At 35.6% G+C, this 18,055-nt stretch overlaps 1 protein-coding gene across 1 annotated transcript; it reads right to left on the bottom strand.

The window, feature by feature from the left end:
- Positions 1–12,817: 12,817 nt before the first annotated feature.
- On the bottom strand, positions 12,818–16,379 carry LOC102808966 (monocarboxylate transporter 13-like). Its single transcript, XM_006818520.3, has 4 exons — positions 16,223–16,379; positions 13,692–13,904; positions 13,480–13,584; positions 12,818–13,125 (listed from the first exon to the last, which is right to left on the bottom strand). The coding sequence occupies exons 1-4, from the start codon at positions 16,377–16,379 to the stop codon at positions 12,818–12,820; spliced, it is 783 nt and encodes a 260-aa protein (XP_006818583.3).
- Between the last annotated feature and the right edge of the window lie 1,676 nt (positions 16,380–18,055).

Genomic DNA, 18,055 nt, shown 5'->3' with positions numbered 1-18,055 from the left:
GAATAAATACAGAACCACTGATCCGTGGGATCTATATTCATTGCTCATTTCGTCGAATACACCTTGCAGTGAAAAATGCTCAGAATTTGTTTTTTCTTTGCATTAGTCCTCCAGGCACACGTAAGTTAATTGTTTTTGAAATAATGTGCAGGATTGCGTATGCGTACAATGTGTGGCGTAAATTCTAAATATTTTCAGGTAATAATGCTATACTAATATGAGGCATCATTAGCTATGAACCAGCATTTCCAAATCGGGAAAGTAGTGGATGACTCGTTGATACAGTGATGAAAATTCTTTGTAATTTGTGTTTACATCAAACAAAAATAGTTTACAGTGGGTTGAGTGTATTTCGTAGTTTTACAAATCATACATAATATTCATAGACAGATAGAACATGAATTATTATGGTAATAAAATGTCACAACCAGCATAGACAACACACATATGACGGTCGGTAGTTTAGTGTTTGATGACTTAGTACCGTGGTCGATTTGATTAAGTTTATGCAGGATTTTAGGGGTTGACCAGATGCACACAAGTTTTATAAATATATACGACAGTAGCCTTCAGGAAATATACTTATAATTACATTCATACCGACAATGGTGTACATTTTCTCGGGATTCGCCATTTCAGAGTGTTGTATCTATATACCGGTACAACAATGTACATTGTACACAATTGCATATTTATTTACTGCGACTTCGAAAATCTGACATCAAGAGCGAACAGAAATACAAGAGCAACATGGAAATGGATTTGTACCCTTCACACGTTTGAAGCTAATGTATTTACGGTATGCCTCTGGGGTAAGAACCATGAACTGATAAGACTTGACCCTTGCTTGAGGCGGAGGCTCCGCGTTGTATGTGGGGGAACCAGATGCATGAAATAGACAAATACGCATTGCAGCAGGACCAAGTGATAGTTTACATAAACAGTTCGACCTACTGTACTTTTTTCAGCAGAGGCCACAAATCGAAGGCAATTGTGGCAAATGGGAAGTGTGGAAAGACTGTCAAATATGCATCTGTTAAATATGCATTCTGCACGATAACGACACAATGCTACTTTTTGTTTATGACCACTTGTCACATTTTATCTCAACTCTGGTTGGGCGCATGCTTCATTGGCGATCTATGCAGTTTGCCGAATTAATACACGACTTTTCGGTAGAATTTTGCACTGGTTTGTGGGGATTATGTTTACATCAAGCTGGCAAAACTGTGCAATTCGGTGAAGGACAACACCTGGCATTGTTCCCTCTAGGACTATTTGAACTATCAAGACCGTCAACTTACTTCTACAGAGAAACAAACTGCCAACAGGAACCGATCTAAGACTGCTTAGCCTTGAAGTTCCTTATCATACTTGATTGTTAAACGTTTTAACGACTGTTGATATTGTGAGATATTGAGGGAGCAAACCGCTTTGCTTCTCAGGTCTATGAATATAAGTTCTGAAACCACACTATATTGTACCTCAAGGTGGTTAAGTACAGTTGGAAGAAGGTTGACTTGTCAATTAAAATTTCCAGTATTAACTATTAATAATTACAATATGCAAACAATTAAAAAAAACTAAATAATTAAATCCCAGAAAACATAAACTACCCCCACACACCCACCCATAATGCAGTAATTATTCATAATCAGGAACATGCTAGCTGTAATGTGAGCATAATATATGCTAATATAAATAAAATAGTGCTCCACATACATCTAAACCTCAAAAATATCTCTACTAAATTAAATCGGAAGTGATTATTTCATACACCCCCTGAACTACCCCCTGTCTTGGCATTCTGAGTGTTGTTGTTGTAGCATTCTTGGTATATGGCTTCCTATTTAACTAATACAAACTTTTTTTTTCACGTGACCTTTCACGTTAGATCAATTTTAAATGTGCCCTGTTGATCTCTATAAACTACACTGATATCTAAATTGAGGTAGTCATGTGATTTCGTCATCATATTGGATTGCCTGTGTAGCCTGGACTCACCCATACACAAATTAAATACAGTTTCTGAACTAGTTGACCACACAATTCGTAGTTGGTCTACCTCGCAGTACAAGTAATAGTCTTAGGGGAGAGCAACAAACACACTGACACAGGTATCTGTTTAAAAACAACATGAACTTCTATTCAATACTCAATAAATGAAGTTACAATTCTCTCATTAAGTGTCATAACTTGATATATCCAAAAGATTAAACTCCCTAACTAATGCACGTGCACAAATAAATCCTGGATACGTACTAATAATCCTTAACAACTACACTATATTACTTATCATTACAGTAAAAGTGAATCAGTAAGTCAACAGTAAAAGTTAACAACTATGTAGTTCTACAACACTGCCGATGAGCATAATAGATGATGTGGGTTTCACAGAATCAACGAATATCGACCACCCAAAGTTAAATCAGTACGTGAATAAAATTGGTATGGGCGTTATCATACTTCCGCTATCAATGGATGCAATGTCCGATGCACTTCAATGTGACTTCATAGAACAGAAGTTTTATTGATACATACGATTGACCACCGCTGCTGCTGGCTCCCTATTTGCCGCCGAGTTGTCTGTCCTTGGATAATTACATCACTGGTGTGTTGCCATCTTGGAATCTTCCGACGCGGCAACCCGCTAACTTCAGAGTCGGCGAACGTTCGTTCTGCTGAGGGTTGCTTTCCCCAGACAGAAACCAAACCTTTCACTAAGTGTTCATGTGATACAATTCAGTTGTCTTGAACCACCACAGGCGCTTTTTATATAGACATTTCAAATAAAGTACAGGTAGACATCAGATTTTTCAATCGGACGCATCTCAGTTTTTTCACGAGAAACTTGTACACTGATCAAGGCGCAACAGTAAGTTGGCACAAATAATCCACCCATGAATTGTACATATTAAATCGAAGCAAGCACTAAAACGTCTTTCTACAGCTAAACCAGATATTAGAGTTTAATTTTAAATAAATAATACCAAGATACCATTTAACTTATAGTTGAATGATACAAAATCCGTTAGCGGATGCATACAACAGTGATCCACTTTCACCGGAAATGGCAGTTAATGAAAGGTACGCCACTAACGACTGATATTGGGCGCCATTTGTTTTCATAGCGCTTCTGTAACTGTTCAAATGCATCGAATACAATACACAAAAATAACACTACTTTTTATAGTCTACACCAGTGGTTTGGCCGCCATCTTTGAATTTGCGAAAAAACGCTTCCTCAAGCCAATACCATTCAACTCACCTCATATTGCCAAATTTACTGATCCTTTTAAGCAGGATTTGATGAGATACTGGATGATAAAATAAAATCAAAAGTTGAATAATTGCAGTCAATATAGCGCTCGCTTGAGTTCATCACTTCCGCCTTGATTGAAGATGTGCAAAAATCGAATTTACCATCCGAATGTGTATTATCTCATATGCAAATATTTTCTGTTTTGATTTAAAAACTACATTGTATATTACCTAATGATCATACAAATAATAATTGTAGGTAGACTGTATATCTACAATTTAATGATTGAGGTTACATTTCCAAACCACCTAGACAATAACTTGTTTAAACCCTTTATTGCTGCTTGAAGCTGTAATTTGCCTTAGAATAATAATAATCTATGCATTCTAAATGAAAAGTGTAAAAAAGGAACTGACTTAACAAGCCATTAATTCAATATCAATAATCGTATAGGTAGTTTAACAAAGGACAAAGTACATTCACATATACATATGACAATGTATATAGTGCTACACAAGATTACATCATCAGTTAATGAGCATTTAATGTACAAAATATTGATATGTGGACAAGTAATACTACCGGTTAAACCCAATTGTTAATTAATGAAAAAGACGTACTTAATATGGATGATATTGAGATCACAAGATCACCATTTAAACCCACATTTCATTTATGTGAATCTCAATACAAAAACTTGAACTTGGCACATATAATAATAGTTATGTTTTTTTTTAATAGGCAAACCTGGCTGGTAGATTTCCCAGGGAAGATGATGGTAAATTTTAATTTACTCGATATAAGTTTTTTTATTCTGAAAGAAAAATGTTTATTTTTATTTACAGATATTTCAACGCTAAGAATATCAACAGAATTGCAGTTTTAATCAGACGTTTAAATCACTATTATTACAATTTCTGTTTTTTGATTGGTTGCTACGAAACTGCTAACCAAATGCTCGTCAATATCTGTACCATTATTTTTTTATGAAACTAGCCAATCATTCTGAAAATCAAACGGTGAAATTATTCGTTACAATTTCAATGTCGGGTGAAGGCCAAAATATATGTTAAACAGTACGTCATACTGAGCATATCCTCTTTGCGACTACGTTCAAGTAGACATTTCTTGTGACCATAAAAATAAGCAATATTTTATTATTGACATAAGTCTCAATATCAAGAAAACTATTATTTATTAAGTTTAAAAAGAATATCAGAAATGTTTTGAGTGAACCAGATTAAATTCACCCCTCCCTAAAACTGAAAATAATCAAAGCAATGTCCAATCTAATGTTGATTGCGACAATAACTTCCATTTCAGAACCCCAAGTAGTGCTAGAAAATGTGGCAATGTAAGACAGCAACTCAAAGTAGTGATTGGTCAGCATCTTTCCCGGCAAGCAATGCTGTGGATGGTAATACCGCCACAAATTGGAGAAGTGGTAGCTGTACCAGTACTCCGAAAGAAAAAGGTGCCTGGTGGAAAGTTGATCTCGGGTCTTATTACCGTGTGTATGAAGTAATTGTTACTAATCGCCAAGACTGTTGTCGTGGGTTTCTAATCGTATTATGTCTTAATACTGAATGTAACAATATATAATGGCTTTTGACATACTCCCCATAGTATTCAACCGAATTGGTTACGTTATACTTACATCTTGCTTAATAAATTCGTAGCATTGTTTAAAAACGCTCTGTGTGTAGACCGTTGGTCAGTAGGGCCAAGTTTCTTTAAAGCTCAAAATGTTTGCCTCGAATTTGAATATTTAACTTTTGTTTACGAAACATAACTATAACTCACCCATACTTCATACTATCATAGTATACTTCTTATCTAGCATGAATATGATCACACGAAACAAAGAACACATTATTGTATTACAACCGTCACAAGTCAGTCTACAAATAGATTACTTTGACATTTGTTAATAAATAAATGAGGGTCATGCTATAAGACAGCACTGACATTCATAATATGCAAATAGACTGCTGCATACTCTAATGATAGTTCAATATTGAACCTACTGCAACAAATTAGCTAATTATGAATATCAAACTGTTTGTTTTAGAATATTTTATTTCTTTGTTGTATTCATTCAAAGTAAATCAGAATCAAGCGTGTTTCAGGTATGAATACAATGTTCTGGCGTTCATCCAAATTGCATTATTTATAGAATTATAGATATTGAAATACAAACAACTGTGGAGCAAAGATCACATTTGATGTCAGCTAAACAAGCGTTCCAACTGAAAGATCATAACAACTATTGACACAGGTGTAAAGTGGAGATGTATTAGAAGAACTCGCTAAACTTGAAATATAAAAGACCATTTTTGCGTTCGACGATCCACAGGATGTTTTTCCAATGTTATTACTGTATTTATTTAATGGTATATCGTTTCATTCTTATAATTCTAATCTTTGAAAGTATATATTTATTTGGAATCATATTACTATTCATTATACTGTTAAAGAACAATTTGCATGATAGGTTCAAGTGCTATGTAACCAAGTATTATTATAATCATTAAACTTCACACCAAACTCAGACTCCTCATTCCAAATACTTTACCTTGCCTAAAGCTGCTCAGTCTGAGCCAATGGGCAATGTCTGATTAAAAACAAGTGGTTAACAAGTTATGCACATTTGCATGTACCAATCACACTTACCATTTGAATGCAACTGCAGAAATTTCATATTGCATATAAAAACACGTGTGGCAATCAGAGCAAAAGATTAGCCATTGCGGCTGTGAGAAGACTTGCCTGATTAAACCGTACTGTTTTATTAGTTTCTTCAAATCAATTCGGTTTATTCAGTAAGCGTCCACATACCTTCTTGGTTAACTACGTTAGAGCACGACTTTGATGTGTATTGTGTATATGAAATTCCCTCATTGTAAATGAACAATGTCTGACGATCTGATCTGAAAATATCAAGGCATTGATTTAACGTGTTCGTGCGCAATCTCAGTAAACTTTGTAATATGAACCATGAACCATTCTTTTCATAGACTGACAAGTCATTGTTAATGACACAGTCCCCATCCAAGATGTTGTGATCTGACGTATCAATTTCATGCTGATGAGGTCATTGAGATTAGATTGAAAGCATTAATAGAAGATGGATTTGTAAAAATAAACATGATTTAGTGCTTTTACACGAGAATTGGACATTGGGCAGTCATATTGAATCAAATTACACAAATAATGTTCATATTGATGTATCTATTAGTATTCTGTCTTTGTACAAAATGCATTCAAGGGAAAGTAGGCATGGGTATCATGAAAAACAAAATGGCCACCAGTCAGCCATATTAGTTTGAATCACAGAAAAAGTATGACGTGCACATATAACCAAATATGTATGATCATCATATCAACTTTGATCCAAATTGGCCTAGTCATCTCTTAGAAACAGCTCAAGACATGTAAAAATGATAATTTAGCATTTTTACATGAAATGTGGGCATTGGTCAGCCATATTGAATCGAATCACAAAAATAATGATGGTGCAGTTGTATCTAGTGGTATACTATCTTTGTACAAAATTTAAACAGAAACGTGCATTGCATTCAAGATAAAATAGCATGGGTACCATGAAAAACAAGATGGCGCCAGTCGGCCATATTTGTTCGAATCGCACAAAAAATGACGTGCACCTACAACCCAATATGATCATCATACCAACTTTAATCAAAATCGGCCCAGTCATCTCCGAGAAACTGGTGCGGACACGTTTAGGTATCAGAAATAGCAAATTTTACATCCAAAAATGGCCGCCAGTTGCTCCGATCATAAGGTTACTTGACGCGAATATGTAAGACATTATGTATTGTCTTCATGTAAAGTTTGAATGAAATCCGTCAATGGGTGTCCACGTACGTATTTCATTTGGTATGTATTCTCTCAAGAAGTATTACCCATGTTAACATATATACCTTAGCATAGAAATGTTCAGAATATTACATTGAATTACGTGCATTGTATATGTATGTTGGAATGGTTTGACGCATAATATTTGTTTTAAATGTTTGTTGTGACAGGCAACAGCTCCAGACATTGAATGTTATTGTTGTCTCTCCTGACTTTTTTTGTATGTGCAAATTGCAAGTGCTGACACAAAGTGGATTTTTGCCACAGAAGTCATATTCATATTTAGGACTACATGACAGGGCATGTGCGGCCATCTTCCTATCAAATGGCAATTTAATGTATGGCTTCTAGTGATTTACCAATCAAGTATTATGATATCTTTCTACAACTATGTTTTGGTTTTAGATACTGGTCCAGGGTTGTGATAACACGATGAAATGTAGAATAGAACACATTGGGAGATGATTACCCAAATCATCACAATGATAGATGATCACATGAAATATTAGATTGAGTAGTCATATTGAAATCATTAGTTCATTAGTTATTGAGTCATAATGTTAAGTTTTGTATAACTTTGTTGTGGTCCAAAGCACTGTAGGGTCATTGATAATTTTTATGGGCATACACAATATTTGTATCACACAGGTTGACAGCATTATTTAAAATATTCACTGTCATCATTGTATCTAAACTGTAAGTTAAGCAGCATCCCGTTCCCAAACTCGCATAACAAGTGACCACATGTATGATCGGTTTCATTCTCTGCAACAACTCTGACATGTAGTCAAATCAGATCCCTCAGGTTGATCATAATTTCGCACAATTGAGAAATATAAAATCGTCGGAACATTATGCAGAGTTCTGATCTTGTGCAGAGTCCCACTACACACAAATTCCAAGATGTAGTGTTTTACACGTAAACTGATGTATATCTGTCCAAGATCAAGTATTCCGACAGAACGTAACAATGGTTAGAACAGAAAAGAGTTATGACACAACGAACTTTCATTCACTCACTCACTCACGTGCACCAGACTACACAAATAAACCAAACGTTGCTTGATAAAGCCTATTCGTTAAGCTTCCAGACCCTGAAGTCGGTTTTACAATGTTGAACATTTCTGAAATTTGTATTGAGTTAGGCTGCGATAGTTCTGCAACTTATTTAATATTTTACTAGTAATATTTTACTATACTATTTCCTGGTCATGGGACTAGCATCTACGCATCTTTGAACAGCGATGCATTATAAAAAGTGATTGCACATGTGCGATTAGTTTACATGATTCTTAACTTCGTTCCATAAGCAATAAACATGTTTGAAAAAGGGCATCGTGAGAGTGCTGAAAAGAAGTGGTAGGCCATTTGTACTATGAAACGAGCACCAATTATCAGTTTGCGACATGTCTTACCTCGTTTAATTACTATGAATAACGGAATTTAGGCATTCCTTATTGAATGTTGCGCACCTGAATACAATGATTTTATTGTGTGTCTATAGCAGTATTTTTTATTGTTGATTAAACTTTTTTACTGATAAAAGCATTGCTGCCTGTTTTTTGGGGCTGGCTTGTCTGGATAGACTGCTGGCACGTTGCCAACAATAAGACAGTTGAATATCTCTCCTCATCTCCTCTGAGAACTATAATACTGACTAATCACAGGCCTGGGAACCTTAAATCATCTGAATAATTTCTACACATTGCAGCGCCAATGATCAAAACCCGAAGATAGCCATTATAGCTTATACGTCTCGACAAAAAATGCATCACTTTCCCGAAAAATGTGAAATTGCACAACCTAGTGATACAAACATGGGAAAACGTATTTTGAGGGTTATATAAACTCGTTTTTGAATACTTTGATAACGAAGCAATTTACTCATGTCAATATCGTTGACTCATCTCCCAATTGTTCAATCTTATTTCTCCTTGCGTTTTTAGCGTGTGTTGTTATCGTCACTTGAGACTCAATTCCTGTGCGTACGCAGGTGGCGACCCTCCCGCCTTAAAAACTGCGTATACACACTTTCTAATCAAAATTCGAATCGCTTATCTGTCATAAAAGAAAATCGATAGTTATATAAAGTTATATGTTTGAAATTTATAAGTTTGAAATTTGTATAAGTCACCTAGTAAAACTGAGTGGTGAATAATATCGGTTATAAAGAGATAGATTGAGTATTTGATGATGGTAGCTCCACGAACTGTCTTCTGTGTTTGATACGAACGCCGAAGATTACATTTGAAATGTCGAGGTATAAATCATTCTATATGTTGGTGTATGGTTTCAGATAATTGGGAATCCATTTCTCGTGTTGGTAATGATGATTCTCGAGTTTCTACACACAAACCCGGGTTTGACTTAAATCTTCCAAAAAACATACAAGTATAGCGCTTGGAATAATCGCCGACGAATTCTGGATGGATAAGCCAAAATGCTGTATTACACCTGGCCATTTTCTTAATATCTATTTCCATAAAGCCTAACACACATAAATATATTTACCTGGGAAGACATCGCTGAGGGAGTAAGATGTAAAGTTGACAGCCTGTGAGCCAAATTGAGGGGAGAATTATGTCCAGCATCTGTATTTAGAGCCGGATGGTTTCCTTCACTTCTGGTGCCTTTTGGCTTAGCAAAAGCTCAGGCATTGTTGAGCAGGGTTATGCAGTTGGTACTAAATGGAATGTAGAATATTGACAGGTTCGTTGATATTTGTTCTATACAGCAACCTGGAGAAAAATCTCACAATCCATGATGAAGTAATGGCGAGACTCAAAGAGCTGAATCTCACAGCAAAGGCACGTATAGCCTTTAACGGATCGGACAAAGAAGGGGGAGCCTCACCTGATTAGATGTGGTGGGAGTCAAAGAGGCACATACTTCATCTACCAGAATACTTAAAGCCGTTCGTGCTATGCACAGATACATGGAATTTAAACTTACTTAAATTTAAACGTACAGTTCTTCAGCAACTTCGCAGAATAGTATTGTCAGTAGTCGATGCATGAAAGCTTCTAACAAAAGCAATCAGGTATGGTTCATCTCCTTGCCTATGCTGCAAGACCAGACTGATAGTACAACCAGATTTACGTCAATGCCTGTGTGCAGACATGACACGTTTGTTGGTTTTATTGGTTCTGTCCTGTAATGGCGTATCAATCTTAGGTTGGTAAATATGGTCACAACTGGTGTATCTCGGTCGTGTAGACGTGTTTGAATATTAGCAATTGGTAGTGGTAGATTATTGAATTATATCTACCCAGATCGGTTACTTAAGACAACGGCAGACATTTATATATGCATTTTGATTTGCTTTTATGAGCTCTGGTCAACTAGCGGCCATTATAGGTCCACACATAACATTTGCGGAAATGTAAGAGTGTCAATGTAAAGTGAAATAAATTTTTTCATGCTTTTAAGTTTGATCTAAAAAAAAACATTTTTAAAAAGGCGAATCATAATGTTAAATGCAGTGCAAAAAGCAAAAGTGTTTTTTTTCATATCTTATACGAGTTTACACTTTAAGTGTACAAATGCAAGCCATGTATGTGACGTTTTTGTAATGTACAATTTGTAATGTACATTTAAAGTTGTGACATATTAACCATGTACTGCTAGTTTATAATATCGACATTCCAAATATACGTCCAGGGTCAGTACTCACATTTGAGTAGGCCGTGTGCAACACAGTGAAAGTAACACACTTCATATTAAATTCATCAAAAACCAAAACTCCTGTGTCTAGATTCACAGTAGCATTGTTCTGTATATTACGAATATCAGATATTGCTACTTTTATAGGTCATCTTTATATATTTCAGAACATTGACTTTCATTTTGAATGAATTGTTTAACAAGTCAGTAAATGTCTGATCCAAATTCACGGAGATAAACGTTTTTGGCATTAAAACATACAACGAATATAACGTTATTACTCGTCCTGTAAGTTCTTTATTCAATGTATACACCATACCCAGGAAACAAAATCGATTAAGCAATGCAGATAAAAGATAGCAGTCGACGTTGCTGTCATAAATAGAGAAGGCGACCGACCAGTTTTCTTAGCATTTGTTGCATAACTTAAAATGTCAAGATATGTTTTTGAACCCTCGTAATCATTGCTGAATGTTGAGAAAATTCTGAAAACGAGGCACCTTGACCGCACAACACAAAGTAAAAATAAGTTAACGCCTGGGTAATGTGTCTCTGCTAAAAGTTAGGTTTGTTTTCCTCGGAAATTAAGTGGCACATCATAATGCCGTTTATATATTGACACTCTCTGAAAGCCAATTTTCGAACAGAAATTGGGTGAGGTATAATCGTCTTTTTATTTTATTTCTCATCTCATCCTCATTTCGTCTCTCGTCATTTTCACAATATTTGTACAGAAAAAAAAATGTCATCACTCAATTCAATTTTGAGCTGTGCGTGGTGATTCATATTTCGTAGAATTTGCTCTTGCTTTGCATTTTTCCTGGAAGCTCTTAGTGAACGAAAGTGAAGCTGCCAGTAAATAAGCAGCGGCACATAGTGAAAAAGAAACATTATAGTTTGATGTCTTGTCATATATCCACCCTGAAACCAAAAAAAATGAATATAATTATAATACATCAGGGAGGCACCTTAAACAGTTTTATGTTTTGATATTTGTCATGCTAAAATTGAATGAGGAGATCATAAGTCATGTATTTTTTATATAAAATTGTATTTACTCTATGAACAACCTACTCGAGATTAGAAAATGGGTTTGGTTTGGTAGAACACTAGTTTACATTCTGTTAAGTCTAGACGTTTTTGCCCATTCATTATATAACCCAGTTCATATAAGTTTCAAGTTTATTCAGGGATAAGTTCATATAGGACTTAAGTGTACATGTACATGAATTTAGAAAGGTTTCCTGATTATCTAAGGTTTGAAGGTACTCTCGTTTTCTTGGGTTTCCAGTTGACGCTGCATTTAGCTGTCAAGTTTACACAGATGTTAGTTTTACATATTTACTTATCTATGTTAAAATTACTCACCTGCAAATGGTGGACCGATTGCATTCCCTAAACCAGCATGAAATAAATACCAACCAATCGCACTTGATAAATGTTCCACCCCCAACACATATTTTTATTGAAACTGCCCCGTTTAATGCTATATAGATCCCACTTGAGATGCCATATATTACCGTTATTTCTGCATACCCTGCGTAGCTCCCATTGAAAATGACGACCATGACTACTGATGCTCCAGCCACAGTTGCTGCACAGGCAGCAATAACCATTGGTGAGATGTAACCTAAGTCGACAAACCAACCATGTGTGATTCTTCCGATAAATGAACCAATCTCTAGAATGGTCATTAAAAAGGAAGCATTGCGTATTGGTATGCCTGAGGTCACGGCTTTGTTCACGAAATGAACAACAAAAGCAGAATAACTAATACTAAAAATAAAAATGCATAAACACAATATGAAAAACCAGCTATTTGTGAATAAGTGTAGTCCGAGACGTTGACTGACTTTTTTTCTCAATGGGTTTGGTTTCTCTGTAACATCACTGTCTTTACATTCTAGATTTAAATGGTTATCCATACGTTGTTGTCGCGATTTGAAGGAGATGAACTCTTTCTTGTATTGTTCATCTGTATCTTCTAACAACACGTGTCCGGCCGAATGTTCGTCACTGGTTACACAGCAATTTTTGATCTTCGGTATTTTTGCTTGAGTGTTTCTTATCAACTCTAGTATGTAGCCCTGGTGGTCTCATTAGCATCCCGCATACAACCATATTCAGATTTATTCCTGCCAGGAAAATCATTGCGCCTCTCCATCCATATGTCTCGATTAACTTGTGGTGTAGAGGTGGAAATATCATAATGCCAACAGAAATACCTGCATACATAAAACCGTTAGCTAGAGCGTGTCGTTTGTGAAAATATTGACCTATAATTACAACGGTCGGACCATAGATAAGTCCATATGCCATTCCTATAAATAAAACATGGTAGAGTGTTGTTTAACTTAACCATGTATTATATTTGTATATAAGAATGTACAGCTACATAACACTGGTTCCATAGTGAGCTATTGTAACGGACGTGTGGCCAGTTAAAAGTGGACCTGGGATTCAGTGACTGAGCCTTGTTAATTTAATGCCAAACTACTTATCAAAGAATCTCAGCCGTAATTGAACCTGACCTCACTGTAAATCATGTTGATTTTGTTGCAGGCCTGTCTTGCTGACTGTGAAACTTGTTAACTATTATTTAATAAATCCCTCAGCTATGGTAGTGTGAAACATATCTAACCCATTGTGACGGACTAATAACAAAACATTAATACTGTTTGCAAATGAGCATAGAAATAAAGCAACACTGGATATCACTCCGCCGATAACAACCAAAGGTCGAGTCCCAAATCTACTATTCAAACTACTGACCATAGGACCTGTGAATAAATATGTCAATATAGTTGTTAATGTTAATGTTAATTAAAATGTGCCATTGCGAATTGAACATTGACATATATAGTAACCATGAAAATAGGTTTCTTACTTGGGATTGTCATCATTGCAGTCGCTAAAGACTGTAGCAGAGCAGTTTTCCCTGCGCCTTCTCCAAAATAGTCTAGAAACTTTACCAAGAAGACACCCATTCCTGACCCACTGCATCCCACGATCAAACATTTGCTGGAGAAACATGCAGCGACAACAATCCACCTATAAAATCCACCGTCTTCTTTGCTGAACAACGCCATGACAGTCTGACCTATAGTAGGAACAGGTTATGCTTTCAGTAAGTCACAAATATCACATATAAATCAAATTGTGTGTTGTAATGTGCACCAGTACAAGTACGCAATGATTGTCCAGATAACGTACCTGACAGGCACGATGTTATTTTTGAATGTACTGTACAAATTAGGTCACTCAAGCAATGATACCACATGATATGTGTTCAAAGAAGGTGGGCATTAAATACTAAATACAGTCGACAATTATGCACGTCAATAGATCAATCTACTTACTTGCAACGTTCTTTGGCATGTATTGTATGATGATGATCGGCGTGAGAATAATACAATAAACAGTTTGTGTGCTCCAATATAAATATTTTGGGGCTCATATAACAGAGTGGATGTTTAGATTAATCCAGTAATTTGACTTTCTCTTGTTAAATATAGATTTGTAACATCTACAAATTGTTTCTTTTTTCTGTCAATGTTGTCTCAATTATAATGTTCATAAGCTCAAATCTTTAATTCTAAGGTAAGCCGTTTAACATTGTTTTAGTATAATTATTTTAATTATATTGCCTGCATTCTGGTTCAGTATATAGTGCTGCTATTTACATAGAAATACATATATAGCTTCCATGCTGCATTTCCCCGGGAGAAATCTTAAGCGGGTTTGTATCCAATGAGGACGTAGTTCACAGTGGCCAATTTAAATTAATTATACGCAGAAAGGGATGCAGATATTTGGTTGTGAATGCTAAATTTATTTTGCATATATCAAGGACAGTCACATCCCAAACCTAGGCTAAGCAGATTTCGGAATATAAAACACCCGCACCAAATTCACTTACGTAAAGAACTGAAACTTAACATTTCAAATGATCTAATATCTTAATTTACAACTCATTAAATAAGACACACGGTACTGTTTTTATGTGTTTATTTGAAAACTAAATATTTGGTACATTAAGTCCACAGCCTCATAAGTATGTTGACAACAAGCTGATGACGTCATGTCTTTGCATCTTGTCCTGTTGTGGCATTTGTTGCACGATGGTCTAACTACACTAAACTGTTTTTAAGGGTGTTTATGGAGTTATTATCCAACAGATTGTCTTTTATTCTACTTCAATCTTTTATTTTTGTACAGAGTTAAGCAGCAGCCCAACATCAGTTTCTTATTTCTAGATGACTTATTTGATGGAGTATCCAATACTTTTACAATGTCTTGGCTATTTTTTTCTAAACGTTATGCACAAATATGTTTTTTATGTCTTTGAATTTTCCACTTATTGTATCCATGAAATTGGCTGAATGCATCAGGAATAGGAAAAGAGCGGTTTTGAAACTTTTCATGGTGACTATTAATATACCACAGGCAATCACGAACTGTAGCAACTGTTTGGTTAGCCACTTCAATGTGGTTTTTAGTCCAATCCGCTTCCATGCTTTCAAATAAATCAATGACATCATTATACAGAATCTGAAGACTAGGTCAATTGTTTACAATCATGAGGCGGTTCAATTTTTTTGGCAAAATCACTTCACTTGCACTGTTTTGCAGCACTAAAAATGCATTTCTCTTGGCTACTGGTGTTGACTGAGTACAAATATTAGCTTCCGACATTCCAAATGTACGTCCAAGGTCAGTGCTCATATTTGGGTAGGCCCTGTGCAACACAGTGAAAGTAACGCACTTTCATCACAAACCAAAACTCCTTTATCTGGATTCACTGTAACATTGTTGTGTATATTACGAATATCAGATATTGCTATTTTTTTATGAAGTCTTCATTTATATCAGAACATTGACTGTCATTTTGAATGCATTGTTTAAACAAGTCAGTAAATGTCTGATCCAAATTCACGGAGATCAACGTTTTTTGGCATTAAAACATTTCCACTCTCACTACACAGACTATAACGTTAATACTCATCCTGTAAGTTCTTTATTCGATGTATTAACCATTACTCAGGAAATAAAATCGATTAAGGAATGCAGATAAAAAATAGCAGTCCACGTTGCTGTCATGAATAGAGAAGGCGACCGACCGTATGAATGCGTTTTGGATATGCACAGACAACTCTTGGCCTGAAGTATAGCACTTTGCGAGTGTCTGTAACAGTGCCGCCAACGGCCACGTGAATATTTACAGCAAATTAAAAAAAAAATCTAAAATGGTGATAGGTGCTCGCGGGTCCGATGAACAAGTAATATAATATAATATAATATAATATAATATAATATAATATAATATAATATAATATAATATAATATAATATATGTCTGTGAGTGCCATTGCGAATTGAACATTGACTTATATAGTAATCATGAAAATAGGTTTCTTACTTGGGATTGTCATCATTGCAGTCGCTAAAGACTGTAGCAGAGCAGTTTTCCCTGCGCCTTCTCCAAAATAGTCCACGATCAAACATTTGCTCATGAAACATGCAGCGACAACAATCCACCCATAAAATCCACCGTCTTCTTTGCTTAACAGCGTCATAGCAGTATTACCTATAGTAAGAACATACGGTGGCTTGTTAGGGCCATTGACGATTTTTCTAATTTTTGACATTTTACTTGTATTTTCCAGCTTTTTCTCGAATTTCCAAAATTTTCTCCAGAATTTTTCTGCTTTTATTTTGAATTTTCGACATTTTCACCAGTATTTTCACCGCAGTGAGAATATTTAAACCGCGGTGAGAATATTTAAACCGCGGTGAGAATATTTAAACCGCGGTGAAAATATTTACACCGCGGTGAAAATATTTAAACCGCGGTGAGAATATTTACACCGCGGTGAAAATATTTACACCGCGGTGAGAATATTCAAACCGCGGTGAAAATATTTAAACCGCGGTAGAAATATTTAAACCGCGGTAGAAATATTTTCACCGCGGTTTTCCCCCAGCCTCTCTTTCATTTCGTCGCCATTGTTTCGTAATTATCAAACGTGGGAGATGCGTTCAGTTGAAGAGGTAAGTTTACTGCCTTTTGGGGGATTGCCTTCCGCAAAATCTTGTCATATATTTTTGATGTGGGAGACACGACACGATTCCGTACAACATACAATAAAGGGGACGTTTCCAACCAATTGACTGAGACGCTGTACCCGTGCTTCCACGCTAGTACAACTAACTCACGATTAGACAGAACAAGCATTGATTTGTAGTATTTTGGCGTATTTCGAATTTCGTCAATGTTACTGTAGCGTTAGGTATGGTGACCCGGGTATGGCGATTCGTGCTTATTGTAATGGTAATCGCAGAGCAAACTCTTGACCAATCACTGATCGCCTACTATAAACGAACAACGGCTTGGCGCAATCAAAAACAGAAAATGTGTGTTTCATGTAAGAGGTGAGATTAGTGCCAAAATTAAATATTTTCTAATTATTTCTTCATGATTATTTTATTTAATTATTATTTTATAATTACATTATTATACCATTATCATTTCATTGTGATTACATTATTATTACGTTATTGTGAAATTAATATATCATCATTATTTCATTGTGTTTACATTATTTTATCATTATTGTGAAATTATTATACCATTACTGTTTCATTAATCTTTCGTTATTTTATCATTAATGAATAAACAACCTCCTAAGCTAGCACCAAAATTATTATTACCTTCAGGCAGCCCGTTGGATGAGTTTAATATTCATTTATTTTCCTTTGATTATTTTATGTAGCTGTCAACAAACCCATGATATGAAATTCATGCTGAAAAATAGGAAATATTTGCTAACCCGTAAAATGAAAGAAACATATAATGGAGGCCTAAAGGATCTACCTTGTCATGTCCGCTGGCGGGAGAGAACGTGTTCATGTGAGTTCTGATAGCATCAGAGATGCCTGCAATTATTTAAGAAGCGTTAGTGATATTTCACAGAGATCAGTTGTAATTCAAGAAGCACCATATTCATCTCACAGGGATGTATATCGTGACAGAGATAGGTCGCAGTCTCAAGCTATGGGCTCTGCGCGCGCTGCTGTGGAACGCCCGTCGAAGGGCCAGTGAAAATAGCTAAATTCGAGAAAACAGTACGAACTCAACTTCGAAGTAACCCTGAACAACTAAGGGACAACATCAAAAGTTCAATGTAGGATGAAAAACTTAATTGATAAATATTTACCATGGCGTCAGACTACATTCACCATTAAATACAAA

Source organism: Saccoglossus kowalevskii, chromosome 14, assembly GCF_978046115.1.
Source record: "Saccoglossus kowalevskii chromosome 14, keSacKowa6.1, whole genome shotgun sequence".
In the NCBI taxonomy this organism is placed as follows: Eukaryota; Metazoa; Hemichordata; class Enteropneusta; family Harrimaniidae; genus Saccoglossus; species Saccoglossus kowalevskii.
Note: the sequence above shows the minus strand (reverse complement) of the source record. Positions and strands in the feature narration are given on the sequence as shown.

What these genes read in the sequence shown, in the direction of transcription:
- LOC102808966 (XM_006818520.3), bottom strand. Translation starts at nt 16,379, where the DNA reads ATGACGCTGTTAAGCAAAGAAGACGGTGGATTTTATGGGTGGATTGTT. An exon ending in TGCAATGATGACAATCCCAA is followed by an intron (nt 13,905 to 16,222) that starts GTAAGAAACCTA and finishes TTCCTACTATAG; the next exon opens with GTCAGACTGTCATGGCGTTG. An exon ending in TGCAATGATGACAATCCCAA is followed by an intron (nt 13,585 to 13,691) that starts GTAAGAAACCTA and finishes ATTTATTCACAG; the next exon opens with GTCCTATGGTCAGTAGTTTG.